General features: G+C 58.9%; 1 protein-coding gene across 1 annotated transcript in view; it reads left to right on the forward strand.

The window, feature by feature from the left end:
• The window catches only part of DACH2 (dachshund family transcription factor 2), a 289,898-nt gene extending 272,362 nt beyond the window's left edge, over positions 1-17,536 (forward strand). The window contains exon 11 of the mRNA XM_040325046.1: positions 17,357-17,536. Coding sequence (XP_040180980.1) covers positions 17,357-17,394 — 38 coding nt within the window. The 3' untranslated portion in view covers positions 17,395-17,536. The remainder of the gene's footprint in view (positions 1-17,356) is intronic.
• The last annotated feature ends 1,745 nt before the right edge of the window (positions 17,537-19,281 follow it).

Here is a 19,281-nt window from a genome sequence, read left to right on the forward strand (position 1 = left end):
TCTCCACAACGCACCCCGACAATTCACCACCACCCATCCCTCTCCATAACGCCCCCCCACAACGCACCCCCACAACGCACCACCACCCATCCCTCTCCACAAGCACCCCCACAACGCACCCCACAATGCACCACCACCCATCCCTCTCCACAACGCACCCCCACAACGCACCACCACCCATCCCTCTCCATAACGCACCCCCACAACGCACCCCCACAATGCACCACCACCCATCCCTCTCCACAACGCACCCCGACAATGCACCACCACCCATCCCTCTCCACAACGCACCCCACAATGCACCACCACCCATCCCTCTCCACAACGCACCCCGACAATGCACCACCACCCATCCCTCTCCACAACGCACCCCGACAATGCACCACCACCCATCCCTCTCCACAACGCACCCCCACAACGCACCCCGACAATGCACCACCACCCATCCCTCTCCACAACGCACCCCCACAACGCACCACCACCCATCCCTCTCCACAACGCACCCCGACAATGCACCACCACCCATCCCTCTCCACAACGCACCCCGACAATGCACCACCACCCATCCCTCTCCACAACGCACCCCCATCCCTCTCCACAACGCACCCCCACAACGCACCCCCACCCATCCCTCTCCACAACGCACCCCCATCCCTCTCCACAACGCACCCCAACAACGCACCCCCACCCATCCCTCTCCACAACGCACCCCCACAACGCACCCCGACAATTCACCACCACCCATCCCTCTCCACAACGCACCCCAACAATTCACCACCACCCATCCCTCTCCACAACGCACCCCAACAATGCACCACCACCCATCCCTCCCCACAATGCACCCCCACCCATCCCTCTCCAAACGCACCCACAATGCACCACCACCCATCCCTCTCCACAATGCACCCCCACAACGCACCCCCACCCATCCCCCCCCCCCACTCCACAACGCACCCCAACAATGCACCCCCACCCATCCCTCTCCACAACGCACCCCAACAATGCACCACCCACCCATCCCTCTCCACAACGCACCCCAACAACGCACCACCACCCATCCCTCTCCACAACGAACCCCAACAATTCACCCCCACCCATCCCTATCCACAACGCACCCCAACAATGCACCACCACCCATCCCTCTCCACAACGCACCCCAACAATTCACCCCCACCCATCCCTCTCCACAACGCACCCCAACAATGCACCACCACCCATCCCTCTCCACAACGCTCCACAACGCACCCCAACAACGCACCCCAACAATTCACCACCACCCATCCCTCTCCACAACGCACCCCGACAATGCACCACCACCCATCCCTCTCCACAACGCACCCCGACAATGCACCCCGACAATTCACCACCACCCATCCCTCTCCACAACGCACCCCGACAATTCACCACCACCCATCCCTCTCCACAACGCACCCCCACAACGCACCCCGACAATTCACCACCACCCATCCCTCTCCACAACGCACCCCCACAATGCACCACCACCCATCCCTCTCCACAACGCACCCCAACAATTCACCACCACCCATCCCTCTCCACAACGCACCCCCACAATGCACCACCACCCATCCCTCTCCACAACGCACCCCCACAATTCACCCCGACAATTCACCACCACCCATCCCTCTCCACAACGCACCCCGACAATTCACTACCACCCATCCCTCTCCACAACGCACCCCCACAACGCACCCCGACAATGCACCACCACCCATCCCTCTCCACAACGCACCCCCACAACGCACCCCGACAATTCACCACCACCCATCCCTCTCCACAACGCACCCCGACAATTCACCACCACCCATCCCTCTCCACAACGCACCCCCACAACGCACCCTGACAATTCACCACCACCCATCCCTCTCCACAACGCACCCCGACAATTCACCACCACCCATCCCTCTCCACAACGCACCCCAACAATTCACCACCACCCATCCCTCTCCACAACGCACCCCCACAATGCACCACCACCCATCCCTCTCCACAACGCACCCCAACAATTCACCACCACCCATCCCTCTCCACAACGCACCCCGACAATGCACCCCGACAATTCACCACCACCCATCCCTCTCCACAACGCACCCCGACAATTCACCACCACCCATCCCTCCCCACAACGCACCCCGACAATTCACCACCACCCATTCCTCTCCACAACGCACCCCCATCCCTCTCCACAACGCACCCCGACAATTCACCACCACCCATCCACCCCCACAACGCACCCCCACAACGCACCCCGACAATTCACCACCACCCATCCCTCTCCACAACGCACCCTGACAATGCACCACCACCCATCCCTCTCCACAACGCACCCCCACAACGCACCCCGACAATTCACCACCACCCATCCCTCTCCACAACGCACCCCCACAATTCACCACCACCCATCCCTCTCCACAACGCACCCCGACAATGCACCACCACCCATCCCTCTCCACAACGCACCCCCACAACGCACCCCGACAATTCACCACCACCCATCCCTCTCCACAACGCACCCCCACAATGCACCACCACCCATCCCTCTCCACAACGCACCCCGACAATTCACCACCACCCATCCCTCTCCACAACGCACCCCGACAATTCACCACCACCCATCCCTCTCCACAACGCACCCCGACAATTCACCACCACCCATCCCTCTCCACAACGCACCCCCACAATGCACCACCACCCATCCCTCTCCACAACGCACCCCCACAACGCACCCCCACAATTCACCACCACCCATCCCTCTCCACAACGCACCCCCACAATTCACCACCACCCATCCCTCTCCACAACGCACCCCCACAATGCACCACCACCCATCCCTCTCCACAACGCACCCCCACAACGCACCCCGACAATTCACCACCACCCATCCCTCTCCACAACGCACCCCGACAATTCACCACCACCCATCCCTCTCCACAACGCACCCCCACAATGCACCACCACCCATCCCTCTCCACAACGCACCCCGACAATTCACCACCACCCATCCCTCTCCACAACGCACCCCCACAACGCACCCCGACAATTCACCACCACCCATCCCTCTCCACAACGCACCCCCACAACGCACCCCGACAATGCACCACCACCCATCCCTCTCCACAACGCACCACAACGCACCCCCACAACGCACCCCGACAATGCACCACCACCCATCCCTCTCCACAACGCACCCCCACAATGCACCACCACCCATCCCTCTCCACAACGCACCCCAACAATTCACCACCACCCATCCCTCTCCACAACGCACCCCGACAATGCACCACCACCCATCCCTCTCCACAACGCACCCCCACAACGCACCCCGACAATTCACCACCACCCATCCCTCTCCACAACGCACCCCCACAATGCACCACCACCCATCCCTCTCCACAACGCACCCCCACAACGCACCCCGACAATTCACCACCACCCATCCCTCTCCACAACGCACCCCCACAACGCACCCCGACAATTCACCACCACCCATCCCTCTCCACAACGCACCCCGACAATTCACCACCACCCATCCCTCTCCACAACGCACCCCCACAATGCACCACCACCCATCCCTCCCCACAACGCACCCCGACAATTCACCACCACCCATCCCTCTCCATAACGCACCCCCACAACGCACCCCCACAACGCACCACCACCCATCCCTCTCCACAACGCACCCCAACAATTCACCACCACCCATCCCTCTCCACAACGCACCCCCACAACGCACCCCGACAATGCACCACCACCCATCCACCCCCACAACGCACCCCCACAACGCACCCCGACAATTCACTACCACCCATCCCTCTCCACAACGCACCCCCACAACGCACCCCGACAATGCACCACCACCCATCCCTCTCCACAACGCACCCCCATCCCCTCTCCACAACGCACCCCCACAACGCACCCCCACCCATCCCTCTCCACAACGCACCACCACCATCCCTCTCCACAACGCACCCCCACAATTCACCACCACCCATCCCTCTCCACAACGCACCCCGACAATGCACCACCACCCATCCCTCTCCACAACGCACCCCCATCCCTCTCCACAACGCACCCCCACAACGCACCCCGACAATGCACCACCACCCATCCCTCTCCACAACGCACCCCGACAATTCACCACCACCCATCCCTCTCCACAACTCACCCCCACAATGCACCCCGACAATGCACCACCACCCATCCCTCTCCACAACGCACCACAACGCACCCCCACAACGCACCCCGACAATGCACCACCACCCATCCCTCTCCACAACGCACCCCCACAATGCACCACCACCCATCCCTCTCCACAACGCACCCCGACAATGCACCACCACCCATCCCTCTCCACAACGCACCCCGACAATTCACCACCACCCATCCCTCTCCACAACGCACCCCCACAATGCACCACCACCCATCCCTCTCCACAACGCACCCCCACAACGCACCCCGACAATTCACCACCACCCATCCCTCTCCACAACGCACCCCGACAATTCACCACCACCCATCCCTCTCCACAATGCACCACCACCCATCCCTCCCCACAACGCACCCCGACAATTCACCACCACCCATCCCTCTCCATAACGCACCCCCACAACGCACCACCACCCATCCCTCTCCACAACGCACCCCCACAATGCACCACCACCCATCCCTCTCCACAACGCACCCCCATCCCTCTCCACAACGCACCCCAACAATGCACCACCACCCATCCCTCTCCACAACGCACCCCGACAATTCACCACCACCCATCCCTCTCCACAACGCACCCCCACAATTCACCACCACCCATCCCTCTCCACAACGCCCCGACAATTCACCACCACCCATCCCTCCCCACACGCACCCCGACAATTCACCACCACCCATCCCTCTCCACAACGCACCCCGACAATTCACCACCACCCATCCCTCTCCACAACGCACCCCGACAATGCACCACCACCCATCCCTCTCCACAACGCACCCCCATCCCCTCTCCACAACGCACCCCCACAATGCACCACCACCCATTCCTCTCCACAACGCACCCCCATCCCTCTCCACAACGCACCCCGACAATGCACCACCACCCATCCCTCTCCACAACGCACCCCCACAATTCTCCACAACGCACCCCGACAATGCACCCCGACAATTCACCACCACCCATCCCTCTCCACAACGCACCCCGACAATTCACCACCACCCATCCCTCTCACAACGCACCCCGACAATGCACCACCACCCATCCCTCTCCACAACGCACCCCGACAATGCACCACCACCCATCCCTCTCCACAACGCACCCCCACAATTCACCACCACCCATCCCTCTCCACAACGCACCCCGACAATTCACCACCACCCATCCCTCTCCACAACGCACCCCCACAATGCACCACCACCCATCCCTCTCCACAACGCACCACCACCCATCCCTCTCCACAACGCACCACCACCCATCCCTCTCCACAACGCACCCCGACAATTCACCACCACCCATTCCTCTCCACAACGCACCCCGACAATGCACCACCACCCATCCCTCTCCACAACGCACCCCCACAATTCACCACCACCCATCCCTCTCCACAACGCACCCCGACAATTCACCACCACCCATCCCTCTCCACAACGCACCCCAACAATTCACCACCACCCATCCCTCTCCACAACGCACCCCGACAATGCACCCCGACAATTCACCACCACCCATCCCTCTCCACAACGCACCCCGACAATTCACCACCCACCCATCCCTCTCCACAACGCACCACCACCCATCCCTCTCCACAACGCACCCCCACAACGCACCCCGACAATTCACCACCACCCATCCCTCTCCACAACGCACCCCCACAATGCACCACCACCCATCCCTCTCCACAACGCACCCCCACAACGCACCCCGACAATTCACCACCACCCATCCCTCTCCACAACGCACCCCGACAATTCACCACCACCCATCCCTCTCCACAACGCACCCCGACAATTCACCACCACCCATCCCTCTCCACAACGCACCCCGACAATTCACCACCACCCATTCCTCTCCACAACGCACCCCCATCCCTCTCCACAACGCACCCCGACAATTCACCACCACCCATCCCTCTCCATAACGCACCCCCACAACGCACCCCCACAACGCACCACCACCCATCCCTCTCCACAACGCACCCCCACAATGCACCACCACCCATTCCTCTCCACAACGCACCCCCATCCCTCTCCACAACGCACCCCGACAATTCACCACCACCCATCCCTCTCCATAACGCACCCCCACAACGCACCCCCACAACGCACCACCACCCATCCCTCTCCACAACGCACCCCCACAATGCACCACCACCCATCCCTCTCCACAACGCACCCCCACAACGCACCACCACCCATCCCTCTCCACAACGCACCCCGACAATTCACTACCACCCATCCCTCTCCACAACGCACCCCGACAATGCACCACCACCATCCCTCTCCACAACGCACCCCCACAACGCACCCCGACAATTCACCACCACCCATCCCTCTCCACAATGCACCCCCACAACGCACCCCGACAATGCACCACCACCCATCCCTCTCCACAACGCACCCCGACAATTCACCACCACCCATCCCTCTCCACAACTCACCCCCACAATGCACCCCGACAATGCACCACCACCATCCCTCTCCACAACGCACCACAACGCACCCCCACAACGCACCCCGACAATTCACCACCACCCATCCCTCTCCACAACGCACCCCCACAACGCACCCCGACAATTCACCACCACCCATCCCTCTCCACAACGCACCCCCACAACGCACCCCGACAATTCACCACCACCCATCCCTCTCCACAACGCACCCCGACAATTCACCACCACCCATCCCTCTCCACAATGCACCACCACCCATCCCTCCCCACAACGCACCCCGACAATTCACCACCACCCATCCCTCTCCATAACGCACCCCCACAACGCACCACCACCCATCCCTCTCCACAACGCACCCCCACAATGCACCACCACCCATCCCTCTCCACAACGCACCCCCATCCCTCTCCACAACGCACCCCAACAATTCACCACCACCCATCCCTCTCCACAACGCACCCCGACAATTCACCACCACCCATCCCTCTCCACAACGCACCCCCACAATTCACCACCACCCATCCCTCTCCACAACGCACCCCGACAATTCACCACCACCCATCCCTCCCCACAACGCACCCCGACAATTCACCACCACCCATCCCTCTCCACAACGCACCCCGACAATTCACCACCACCCATCCCTCTCCACAACGCACCCCGACAATGCACCACCACCCATCCCTCTCCACAACGCACCCCCATCCCCTCTCCACAACGCACCCCCACAATGCACCACCACCCATTCCTCTCCACAACGCACCCCCATCCCTCTCCACAACGCACCCCGACAATTCACCACCACCCATCCCTCTCCATAACGCACCCCCACAATTCACCACCACCCATCCCTCTCCACAACGCACCCCGACAATGCACCACCACCCATCCCTCTCCACAACGCACCCCCATCCCTCTCCACAACGCACCCCCACAATGCACCCCCACCCATCCCTCTGCACAACGCACCCCCACAATGCACCACCACCCATCCCTCTCCACAACGCACCCCCACAATTCTCCACAACGCACCCCGACAATGCACCCCGACAATTCACCACCACCCATCCCTCTCCACAACGCACCCCGACAATTCACCACCACCCATCCCTCTCCACAACGCACCCCGACAATGCACCACCACCCATCCCTCTCCACAACGCACCCCACAATTCACCACGACAATTCACCACCACCCATCCCTCTCCACAACGCACCCCGACAATTCACCACCACCCATCCCTCTCCACAACGCACCCCGACAATTCACCACCACCCATTCCTCTCCACAACGCACCCCGACAATTCACCACCACCCATCCCTCTCCACAATGCACCACCACCCATCCCTCTCCACAACGCACCCCAACAATTCACCACCACCCATCCCTCTCCACAACGCACCCCCACAATTCTCCACAACGCACCCCGACAATGCACCCCGACAATTCACCACCACCCATCCCTCTCCACAACGCACCCCGACAATTCACCACCACCCATCCCTCTCCACAACGCACCCCGACAATGCACCACCACCCATCCCTCTCCACAACGCACCCCGACAATGCACCACCACCCATCCCTCTCCACAACGCACCCCCACAATTCACCACCACCCATCCCTCTCCACAACGCACCCCGACAATTCACCACCACCCATTCCTCTCCACAACGCACCCCCACAATGCACCACCACCCATCCCTCTCCACAACGCACCACCACCCATCCCTCTCCACAACGCACCCCGACAATTCACCACCACCCATTCCTCTCCACAACGCACCCCGACAATTCACCACCACCCATCCCTCTCCACAATGCACCACCACCCATCCCTCTCCACAACGCACCCCAACAATTCACCACCACCCATCCCTCTCCACAACGCACCCCGACAATGCACCACCACCCATCCCTCTCCACAACGCACCCCCACAACGCACCCCGACAATTCACCACCACCCATCCCTCTCCACAACGCACCCCCACAATGCACCACCACCCATCCCTCTCCACAACGCACCCCGACAATTCACCACCACCCATCCCTCTCCACAACGCACCCCGACAATTCACCACCACCCATCCCTCTCCACAACGCACCCCAACAATTCACCACCACCCATCCCTCTCCACAACGCACCCCCACAATGCACCACCACCCATCCCTCTCCACAACGCACCCCCACAATGCACCACCACCCATCCCTCCCCACAACGCACCCCGACAATTCACCACCACCCATCCCTCTCCACAACGCACCCCCATCCCTCTCCACAACTCACCCCCACAATGCACCCCGACAATGCACCACCACCCATCCCTCTCCACAACGCACCACAACGCACCCCCACAACGCACCCCGACAATGCACCACCACCCATCCCTCTCCACAACGCACCACCACCCATCCCTCTCCACAACGCACCCCCACAACGCACCCCGACAATTCACCACCACCCATCCCTCTCCACAACGCACCCCCACAATGCACCACCACCCATCCCTCTCCACAACGCACCCCCACAACGCACCCCGACAATTCACCACCACCCATCCCTCTCCACAACGCACCCCGACAATTCACCACCACCCATCCCTCCCCACAACGCACCCCGACAATTCACCACCACCCATTCCTCTCCACAACGCACCCCCACAATGCACCACCACCCATTCCTCTCCACAACGCACCCCCATCCCTCTCCACAACGCACCCCGACAATTCACCACCACCCATCCCTCTCCACAACGCACCCCCACAATGCACCACCACCCATCCCTCTCCACAACGCACCCCCACAACGCACCACCACCCATCCCTCTCCACAACGCACCCCGACAATTCACTACCACCCATCCCTCTCCACAACGCACCCCCACAACGCACCCCGACAATGCACCACCACCCATCCCTCTCCACAACGCACCCCGACAATTCACCACCACCCATTCCTCTCCACAACGCACCCCCACAACGCACCCCGACAATGCACCACCACCCATCCCTCTCCACAACGCACCCCCACAACGCACCCCGACAATTCACCACCACCCATCCCTCTCCACAACGCACCCCGACAATTCACCACCACCCATCCCTCTCCACAACGCACCCCCACAACGCACCCCGACAATTCACCACCACCCATCCCTCTCCACAACGCACCCCCACAACGCACCCCGACAATGCACCACCACCCATCCCTCTCCACAACGCACCCCCACAATTCACCACCACCCATCCCTCTCCACAACGCACCCCCACAATTCACCACCACCCATCCCTCTCCACAACGCACCCCCATCCCTCTCCACAACGCACCCCCACAATGCACCACCACCCATCCACCCCCACAACGCACCCATCCCTCTCCACAACGCACCCCCACAACGCACCCCGACAATTCACCACCACCCATCCCTCTCCACAACGCACCCCCACAATGCACCACCACCCATCCCTCTCCACAACGCACCCCGACAATGCACCCCGACAATTCACCACCACCCATCCCTCTCCACAACGCACCACCACCCATCCCTCTCCACAACGCACCACCACCCATCCCTCTCCACAACGCACCCCAACAATTCACCACCACCCATCCCTCTCCACAACGCACCCCGACAATGCACCACCACCCATCCCTCTCCACAACGCACCCCCACAATGCACCACCACCCATCCCTCCCCACAACGCACCCCGACAATTCACCACCACCCATTCCTCTCCACAACGCACCCCCATCCCTCTCCACAACGCACCCCGACAATTCACCACCACCCATCCCTCTCCACAACGCACCCCGACAATGCACCCCGACAATTCACCACCACCCATCCCTCTCCACAACGCACCCCCACAACGCACCCCGACAATTCACCACCACCCATCCCTCTCCACAACGCACCCCGACAATTCACCACCACCCATCCCTCTCCACAACGCACCCCCACAATGCACCCCGACAATTCACCACCACCCATCCCTCTCCACAACGCACCCCGACAATTCACCACCACCCATCCCTCTCCACAACGCACCCCAACAATTCACCACCACCCATCCCTCTCCACAACGCACCCCGACAATGCACCCCGACAATTCACCACCACCCATCCCTCTCCACAACGCACCCCGACAATTCACCACCACCCATCCCTCTCCACAACGCACCCCCACAATGCACCACCACCCATCCCTCTCCACAACGCACCCCCATCCCCTCTCCACAACGCACCCCCACAACGCACCCCGACAATTCACCACCACCCATCCCTCTCCACAACGCACCCCCACAATGCACCACCACCCATCCCTCTCCACAACGCACCCCCATCCCTCTCCACAACGCACCCCCACAACGCACCCCGACAATTCACCACCACCCATCCCTCTCCACAACGCACCCCCACAACGCACCCCGACAATTCACCACCACCCATCCCTCTCCACAATGCACCCCGACAATTCACAACGCACCCCAACAATTCACCACCACCCATCCCTCCCCACAACGCACCCCCACAATGCACCACCACCCATCCCTCTCCACAACGCACCCCCACAACGCACCACCACCCATCCCTCTCCACAACGCACCCCCACAACGCACCCCAACAATTCACCACCACCCATCCCTCTCCACAACGCACCCCCACAACGCACCCCGACAATTCACCACCACCCATCCCTCTCCACAATTCACCACCACCCATCCCTCTCCACAACGCACCCCGACAATTCACCACCACCCATCCCTCTCCACAACGCACCCCGACAATTCACCACCACCCATCCCTCTCCACAACGCACCCCAACAATTCACCACCACCCATCCCTCTCCACAACGCACCCCAACAATTCACCACCACCCATCCCTCTCCACAACGCACCCCGACAATGCACCCCGACAATTCACCACCACCCATCCCTCTCCACAACGCACCCCGACAATTCACCACCACCCATCCCTCCCCACAACGCACCCCGACAATTCACCACCACCCATTCCTCTCCACAACGCACCCCCATCCCTCTCCACAACGCACCCCCACAATTCACCACCACCCATCCACCCCCACAACGCACCCCGACAATTCACCACCACCCATCCCTCCCCACAACGCACCCCGACAATTCACCACCACCCATCCCTCTCCACAACGCACCCCCACAATTCACCACAACGCACCCCGACAATTCACCACCACCCATCCCTCTCCACAACGCACCCCGACAATGCACCACCACCCATCCCTCTCCACAACGCACCCCGACAATGCACCACCACCCATCCCTCTCCACAACGCACCCCGACAATTCACCACCACCCATCCCTCTCCACAACGCACCCCGACAATTCACCACCACCCATCCCTCTCCACAACGCACCCCAACAATTCACCACCACCCATCCCTCTCCACAACGCACCCCGACAATGCACCCCGACAATTCACCACCACCCATCCCTCTCCACAACGCACCCCGACAATTCACCACCACCCATCCCTCTCCACAACGCACCCCCACAATTCACCACCACCCATCCCTCTCCACAACGCACCCCGACAATGCACCACCACCCATCCCTCTCCACAACGCACCCCGACAATTCACCACCACCCATCCCTCTCCACAACGCACCCCGACAATTCACCACCACCCATCCCTCTCCACAACGCACCCCAACAATTCACCACCACCCATCCCTCTCCACAACGCACCCCGACAATGCACCCCGACAATTCACCACCACCCATCCCTCTCCACAACGCACCCCGACAATTCACCACCACCCATCCCTCTCCACAACGCACCCCCACAATTCACCACCACCCATCCCTCTCCACAACGCACCCCGACAATGCACCACCACCCATCCCTCTCCACAACGCACCCCCATCCCTCTCCACAACGCACCCCCACAACGCACCCCGACAATTCACCACCACCCATCCCTCTCCACCCCCACAATGCACCACCACCCATCCCTCCCCACAACGCACCCCCACAATGCACCACCACCCATCCCTCTCCACAACGCACCCCCACAACGCACCACCACCCATCCCTCTCCACAACGCACCCCCACAACGCACCCCGACAATTCACCACCACCCATCCCTCTCCACAACGCACCCCCACAACGCACCCCGACAATTCACCACCACCCATCCCTCTCCACAACGCACCCCGACAATTCACCACCACCCATCCCTCTCCACAACGCACCCCAACAATTCACCACCACCCATCCCTCTCCACAACGCACCCCGACAATGCACCCCGACAATTCACCACCACCCATCCCTCTCCACAACGCACCCCCACAACGCACCCCGACAATGCACCACCACCCATCCCTCTCCACAACGCACCACCACCCATCCCTCTCCACAACGCACCCCCATCCCTCTCCACAACGCACCCCGACAATTCACCACCACCCATCCCTCTCCACAACGCACCCCCACAATGCACCACCACCCATCCCTCTCCACAACGCACCCCCACAACGCACCACCACCCATCCCTCTCCACAACGCACCCCGACAATTCACTACCACCCATCCCTCTCCACAACGCACCCCCACAACGCACCCCCACAATGCACCACCACCCATCCCTCTCCACAACGCACCCCGACAATTCACCACCACCCATCCCTCTCCACAACGCACCCCGACAATTCACCACCACCCATCCCTCTCCACAACGCACCCCCACAACGCACCCCGACAATTCACCACCACCCATTCCTCTCCACAACGCACCCCCATCCCTCTCCACAACGCACCCCCACAACGCACCACCACCCATCCCTCCCCACAACGCACCCCGACAATTCACCACCACCCATTCCTCTCCACAACGCACCCCGACAATGCACCACCACCCATCCCTCTCCACAACGCACCCCCACAACGCACCCCGACAATTCACCACCACCCATCCCTCTCCACAACGCACCCCGACAATTCACCACCACCCATCCCTCTCCACAACGCACCCCCACAATGCACCACCACCCATCCCTCTCCACAACGCACCCCCACAACGCACCCCGACAATTCACCACCACCCATCCCTCTCCACAACGCACCCCCACAACGCACCCCGACAATTCACCACCACCCATCCCTCTCCACAATGCACCCCGACAATTCACAACGCACCCCAACAATTCACCACCACCCATCCCTCCCCACAACGCACCCCCACAATGCACCACCACCCATCCCTCTCCACAACGCACCCCCACAACGCACCACCACCCATCCCTCTCCACAACGCACCCCCACAACGCACCCCAACAATTCACCACCACCCATCCCTCTCCACAACGCACCCCCACAACGCACCCCGACAATTCACCACCACCCATCCCTCTCCACAATTCACCACCACCCATCCCTCTCCACAACGCACCCCGACAATTCACCACCACCCATCCCTCTCCACAACGCACCCCGACAATTCACCACCACCCATCCCTCTCCACAACGCACCCCAACAATTCACCACCACCCATCCCTCTCCACAACGCACCCCAACAATTCACCACCACCCATCCCTCTCCACAACGCACCCCGACAATGCACCCCGACAATTCACCACCACCCATCCCTCTCCACAACGCACCCCGACAATTCACCACCACCCATCCCTCCCCACAACGCACCCCGACAATTCACCACCACCCATTCCTCTCCACAACGCACCCCCATCCCTCTCCACAACGCACCCCCACAATTCACCACCACCCATCCACCCCCACAACGCACCCCGACAATTCACCACCACCCATCCCTCCCCACAACGCACCCCGACAATTCACCACCACCCATCCCTCTCCACAACGCACCCCCACAATTCACCACAACGCACCCCGACAATTCACCACCACCCATCCCTCTCCACAACGCACCCCGACAATGCACCACCACCCATCCCTCTCCACAACGCACCCCGACAATGCACCACCACCCATCCCTCTCCACAACGCACCCCCACAACGCACCCCGACAATTCACCACCACCCATCCCTCTCCACAACGCACCCCGACAATTCACCACCACCCATCCCTCTCCACAACGCACCCCAACAATTCACCACCACCCATCCCTCTCCACAACGCACCCCGACAATGCACCCCGACAATTCACCACCACCCATCCCTCTCCACAACGCACCCCGACAATTCACCACCACCCATCCCTCTCCACAACGCACCCCCACAATTCACCACCACCCATCCCTCTCCACAACGCACCCCGACAATGCACCACCACCCATCCCTCTCCACAACGCACCCCCATCCCTCTCCACAACGCACCCCCACAACGCACCCCGACAATTCACCACCACCCATCCCTCTCCACAACGCACCCCGACAATTCACCACCACCCATCCCTCTCCACAACGCACCCCAACAATTCACCACCACCCATCCCTCTCCACAACGCACCCCGACAATGCACCCCGACAATTCACCACCACCCATCCCTCTCCACAACGCACCCCGACAATTCACCACCACCCATCCCTCTCCACAACGCACCCCCACAATTCACCACCACCCATCCCTCTCCACAACGCACCCCGACAATGCACCACCACCCATCCCTCTCCACAACGCACCCCCATCCCTCTCCACAACGCACCCCCACAACGCACCCCGACAATTCACCACCACCCATCCCTCTCCACAACGCACCCCAACAATTCACCACCACCCATCCCTCTCCACCCCCACAATGCACCACCACCCATCCCTCCCCACAACGCACCCCCACAATGCACCACCACCCATCCCTCTCCACAACGCACCCCCACAACGCACCACCACCCATCCCTCTCCACAACGCACCCCCACAACGCACCCCGACAATTCACCACCACCCATCCCTCTCCACAACGCACCCCGACAATTCACCACCACCCATCCCTCTCCACAACGCACCCCAACAATTCACCACCACCCATCCCTCTCCACAACGCACCCCGACAATGCACCCCGACAATTCACCACCACCCATCCCTCTCCACAACGCACCCCCACAACGCACCCCGACAATGCACCACCACCCATCCCTCTCCACAACGCACCACCACCCATCCCTCTCCACAACGCACCCCCATCCCTCTCCACAACGCACCCCGACAATTCACCACCACCCATCCCTCTCCACAACGCACCCCCACAATGCACCACCACCCATCCCTCTCCACAACGCACCCCCACAACGCACCACCACCCATCCCTCTCCACAACGCACCCCGACAATTCACTACCACCCATCCCTCTCCACAACGCACCCCCACAACGCACCCCCACAATGCACCACCACCCATCCCTCTCCACAACGCACCCCGACAATTCACCACCACCCATCCCTCTCCACAACGCACCCCGACAATTCACCACCACCCATCCCTCTCCACAACGCACCCCCACAACGCACCCCGACAATTCACCACCACCCATTCCTCTCCACAACGCACCCCCATCCCTCTCCACAACGCACCCCCACAACGCACCACCACCCATCCCTCCCCACAACGCACCCCGACAATTCACCACCACCCATTCCTCTCCACAACGCACCCCGACAATGCACCACCACCCATCCCTCTCCACAACGCACCCCCACAACGCACCCCGACAATTCACCACCACCCATCCCTCTCCACAACGCACCCCGACAATTCACCACCACCCATCCCTCTCCACAACGCACCCCCACAATGCACCACCACCCATCCCTCTCCACAACGCACCCCCACAACGCACCCCCACAATTCACCACCACCCATCCCTCTCCACAACGCACCCCCACAATGCACCACCACCCATCCCTCTCCACAACGCACCCCCACAATTCACCACCACCCATCCCTCTCCACAACGCACCACCACCCATCCCTCCCCACAATGCACCCCGACAATGCACCACCACCCATCCCTCTCCACAACGCACCCCGACAATTCACCACCACCCATCCCTCTCCACAACGCACCCCCACAACGCACCACCACCCATCCCTCTCCACAACGCACCCCGACAATTCACTACCACCCATTCCTCTCCACAACGCACCCCCACAACGCACCCCGACAATGCACCACCACCCATCCCTCTCCACAACGCACCCCCACAACGCACCCCGACAATTCACCACCACCCATCCCTCTCCACAACGCACCCCGACAATTCACCACCACCCATCCCTCTCCACAACGCACCCCCACAATGCACCACCACCCATCCCTCTCCACAACGCACCCCGACAATGCACCACCCCTTCCCACAACGCAGCAGCACCGCGCATATCAAAAAAAAAATCGGCATTATATATCGGCCACCTTAATTTCTAAATATCGGTAACGGTCATAGAAAAACCCATATCGGTCTACCTTTAATATATATATATATATATATAAAAATTCTTACCATAAGTAATCTAATTATAATATATATATATAATAGATTTTTTTAATTTGTAAACAACAAACAAAGGCGTGGTTAATTTACAAAAATATGAAATTTGTTTAAAATGAAATTTACAAGTATGAAATTTGTTACATTTACATTTACAAAAAATATGAATATCTTTACATTTACCAAACTTATTTGTATCTTTTTTTTGTATCTTTTTTTTGTTTCAGAAAACAGATCATACATTAAACCTCCCATCATGTACTGAGGACGGGGAGGTCGTCGTCTTGCAACTAACACTGTTTAAGAGAAAGAAGACCGAGGCTTGTTCTGCCTTCAGTATGAAATAATGGATCATTGTAAATTGACATGTGGAATGAGAAGGACTTTTATGGACCGTTTTCGGCAGTTGCTGCATCACCAACTGCCCCGCCATTCTGAGAATACCGAGCGCAATCACGCCACTCCCCCCCAAACCCCCCCCCCCCCCAAATACCACCTCAAACATCATTTTAAGCACATCTATAATTGCCCCCCCTGGACATTTTGCTTTTCTGACAAACAATTTTACAGTCTACAGCGCTATTGTATCGAACTGAATAAAAATACAGACGGCGCCCCTAGTGGCTGGAGGGAGTACTTTTTTTTATCACAAACCACCTCTAAATTATATCAGTACAAAAAAAAAAAACAGCTTTGTTTACCGAAGCGGACCTACCCGCTATTTACGACATTTTCCAAACAAACTTGTGTACATTTTTTTTAAAAAGTGGGAAACTACAATGCTGTAAAAAAAAAAAAAAGTGCAAAAAACTTTCATCGGACGACCGTTGCAGAGCCACAACGCCGCGGATTGGTGACGCCTGCTTGCGTTTTGGGACTTTTATCAGGAGCGAACGTACGGTAGAGAAGTTAGGTTGATGAAGAGTTCTGAGTAAACGGTTCCTCTGTTGTACTATATTAAGTTAAAGTATAAAGTTTGTTAAATTGTTCTTGCTAAGATGCAGTATTAAAAAGAAAAAAAATGTTTGACTTTTGAAATGTGTTTTTTTATTTTGTGATGTAATGTGATATTACAGCCACCGCCCAGGGCCGATCCTGGGCAAGGTGCATGGGGTGCATCCAGCTGCCACAGAGGTCGGGGGACGCTGAAGCGCTCTTCTTGTCTGTGTCCAGAGGCAGCGCCGCCCCTGCCGCTGCTTTCCTGCCCAAGTCCATCCTCTCTACTTCTGACAGAGAAGAAGAGCAAAGCAGCCGAAGACCATAGCGGCAGTCTCTGACCATCTCCCGTATTATATCTGCAGTCTCTGACAATGTGGGGCCCCGGATTTGCATTCTGCAACCTGTAAATAGCACAAATGTTCTATTTACAGGTTGCAAATATGTGCTATTTACAGAATGCAGATACCTGCATTCTGCACCCTGTAAATAGAACACCTGCATTCTGCACCCTGTAAATAGAACACCTGCAACCTGTAAATAGCGCAATCTGCAACCTGAAAATAGAACATACCTGCAACCTGTAAATAGCGCATTCTGCAACCTGTAAATAGCGCAACCTGTAAATAGCACACCTGCAAATAGCGCAATCTGCAACCTGAAAATAGAACATACCTGCATTCTGCAACCTGTAAATAGCACACCTGCAACCTGTAAATAGAACATACCTGCAACCTGCAACCTGTAAATAGCACATATCTGCATTCTGCAAATAGCGCAACCTGTAAATAGCGCAACCTGTAAATAGCGCAACCTGTAAATAGCACACCTGCAAATAGCGCAATCTGCAACCTGAAAATAGAACATACCTGCAACCTGTAAATAGCGCATTCTGCAACCTGTAAATAGCACATATTTGCAACCTGTAAATCGCACATATCTGCATTCTGCAAATAGCGCATTCTGCAACCTGTAAATAGCGCAACCTGTAAATAGCACACCTGCAAATAGCGCAATCTGCAACCTGAAAATAGAACATACCTGCATTCTGCAACCTGTAAATAGCACACCTGCAACCTGTAAATAGCACATATTTGCAACCTGTAAATAGCGCAATCTGCAACCTGTAAATAGCACACCTGCATTCTGCAACCTGTAAAAACATTACCTGTGGTTTTGGTAGTGCAGTTTGTCCAGAGAAGAGCATTGGTTCAGG

The sequence above is a fragment of the Rana temporaria genome, chromosome 9 (assembly GCF_905171775.1).
Source record: "Rana temporaria chromosome 9, aRanTem1.1, whole genome shotgun sequence".
Classification (NCBI taxonomy): domain Eukaryota; kingdom Metazoa; phylum Chordata; class Amphibia; order Anura; family Ranidae; genus Rana; species Rana temporaria.